The sequence below is a fragment of the Engraulis encrasicolus genome, chromosome 18 (assembly GCF_034702125.1).
Source record: "Engraulis encrasicolus isolate BLACKSEA-1 chromosome 18, IST_EnEncr_1.0, whole genome shotgun sequence".
In the NCBI taxonomy this organism is placed as follows: Eukaryota; Metazoa; Chordata; class Actinopteri; order Clupeiformes; family Engraulidae; genus Engraulis; species Engraulis encrasicolus.
In genome coordinates this window covers 21,031,496-21,033,995 of record NC_085874.1, presented here as the reverse complement: position 1 = coordinate 21,033,995, position 2,500 = coordinate 21,031,496, and the positions used below count along the sequence as shown (strand labels likewise).

Genomic DNA, 2,500 nt, shown 5'->3' with positions numbered 1-2,500 from the left:
CCTGGCGTGCTCCTTCTCCCTCCTGGTCTCCATTTCCTCCTCAGCTGACAGGAAGTCCTCATAGGGAGCCTCGTCCACATCCACGTCACCAGGCAAGATGAAGCTGAGGAGAGAGAGAGAGAGGGGGGGAGAGAGAGAGAGGGAGAGGGAGAGAGGGAGAGAGGGAGAGAGGGAGAGAGGGAGAGAGGGAGAGAGAGAGAGAAATAGAAGGGTGGAGAAAGAAGGAGAGGGGGGAAAGAAAGAAAGAAAGAAAGAAAGAAAGAAAGAAAGAAAGAAAGAAAGAAAGAAAGAAAGAAAGAAAGAGGGAGAGAGAGTGTGTGTGAGAGAGAGAGAAATAGAAGGGGTGGAGAAAGAAGGAGAGAAAGAAAGAAAGAAAGAAAAAAAGAGAAAAGAAGAGAAGAAAGAGAGAAAGAAAGAGAAAGAAGAAAGAAAGAAAAGAGAGAAAGAAAGAAGAGAGAGAGAGAGAGAGAGAGAGAGAGAGAGAGAGAGAGAGAGAGAGAGAGAGAGAGAGAGAGAGAGAGAGGAGTAGATATAAATATGTACATTTTCACTTCACACACAGGATATAAAATGGATGCATTAGTGGGTAGAGAGGGGGTGTAGGCAAATGGTCATATTTGTTCAGATCAAAATCACCACTCATCTACAGGTAAATGGCTTGGATTGTGTTATTCAGATTGAGTGTCAGAGCACTTGCAAGTGTGTGTGTGTGTGTGGGTGGGTAGGTGGGTGGTGGGGGGGTGTTCCAGTTCAGCTGCGTGTGTGTTCACGTGTATGCCGTGTACATGCTTGTCCCCGTACTGGCTCCCCATCCTCTGGTTGACGATGGGGTGTGTGTATCGTGTATAGTGTAGCGTGCCGTGCGTGTGTGTGCGTGTGTGTCTCCGTACCGCCCCCCGTCCTCCTTGTTGCCGATGGCGATGAGAGCCTCCAGGTCGGTGCCCTTCAGGCCGTACTGCAGCAGCTCCTTGGCGGCGTCCACGTTCTCCGGCACGCGCTCCACACACTCATGAAGCACCCACGCACGCTTCTTAATCTTGCTCTGCGCACACACACGACACACACACGCACAGGCAAACGCACACGCACACACCGCGCGCACACGCACACACACACACACGCACACACACACACACACACACACACACACACACACACACACACACAAACACACAAACACACACAAACACACACAAACACACACAGACACACACAGACACACACAGACACACGGTAAGTGGTGATTGCTTAGAGGTGGTTATTACTTAGTGTCTTTATGTTCTTTGGCACCGATGAAGAACCCATGCAGGTCTATGAACGCACACATGCACTCACACAATTGCAGATGGCACACACACACACACACATAGGAGGGAGAGGGAGAGAGAGAGAGAGAGAGAGAGAGAGAGAGAGAGAGAGAGAGAGAGAGAGAGAGAGAGAGAGTGAGAGAGAGATACAGCGCAAAGTGCTACAACAGTTTGGCAAAGGAGGCCAGGACAGATATACACTTGCTAAGATTTTGTGATGGTCCATATAGTGTAATGTAGTGTGAGAGACCTCAGTGTCTTTTCTGGCTCTCAGGGGAGCTCAACTGCCATGAGGCCCCATTTCAGCATAAGCTCTAGCAGTGCACAGGCCATCACCAGATGCTGTTAAAGCAAATGTTCCACATTGCACTTTACTAAACATTAGGGAAGATTAGGCTTTACAGGCGCACTGTGTATGATGGTGGCCAGAGTAGGTCTTAAAGGGACACTGTGCAGGAAATGGTCAAAAAAGGTACTGCAACTATGCTGCTTATTGGAGCTGCCTATTGCCAAATTTGATCTTTACATGAAAGTTTACTGAGTATTAAACAAATATTTTCTAGTATGGTCCAAGTACAGTCATTTCTGCAGCTAAAAATGGCTATTTTTGGAAACTAAAAATGGCGGACCATGGAGAAGATCCCCCTTTTCATGTATGAAAAGTGCCATTTTTCCAGTCGTAATGAATACTTAGAATTTGATGCTGGTGGTAAGTATTCATGAAAAAGGTAACATTAGTGAATGGGCAGCATGAATTCTGGAAATAAACAACTAAAAATCTCACACAGTGTCCCTTTAAAACTATGCTGCTTATTGAAACTGTGCTGCCAATTGGCAAATTTGATCTTTTCATGAATATTTCTCAAGTGATCAACTCATATTTACTAGCTTGACCAAAGTACAGTTAGTTTTGCAGCTAAAAATTTAAATTTCTGGAAATTCAAAAAGGTAGACAATTGAGAAGATCCATCTTTCCATGTATGTACTGTTATCTATCTATTGATTGTAAAGTGTCCTTGGGTATCTTGAAAGGCGCTAAAAATAAAATGTATTATTATTAGTAGTAGTATTATTTGATGGTGGTGGTAATGTGAAAAGGGTGAAAAGTGTCCTCCTCCATGGTGGGTATTTACTTTCACTTTCACTTCTTTATTAAATCATCACTGCATTTGGTATGAAATCTGTCCTTTGGA

General features: G+C 44.8%; 1 protein-coding gene across 1 annotated transcript in view; it reads right to left on the bottom strand.

Moving 5' to 3' along the window:
• The window catches only part of nbas (NBAS subunit of NRZ tethering complex), a 269,476-nt gene that overhangs the window by 200,014 nt on the left and 66,962 nt on the right, over window positions 1–2,500 (bottom strand). Inside the window, exons 18-19 of the mRNA XM_063223269.1 lie at window positions 891–1,042; window positions 1–103 (exon numbers count right to left, since the gene is read on the bottom strand). The exon at window positions 1–103 is cut by the window's left edge and continues 35 nt beyond it. Coding sequence (XP_063079339.1) covers window positions 1–103; window positions 891–1,042 — 255 coding nt within the window. The remainder of the gene's footprint in view (window positions 104–890; window positions 1,043–2,500) is intronic.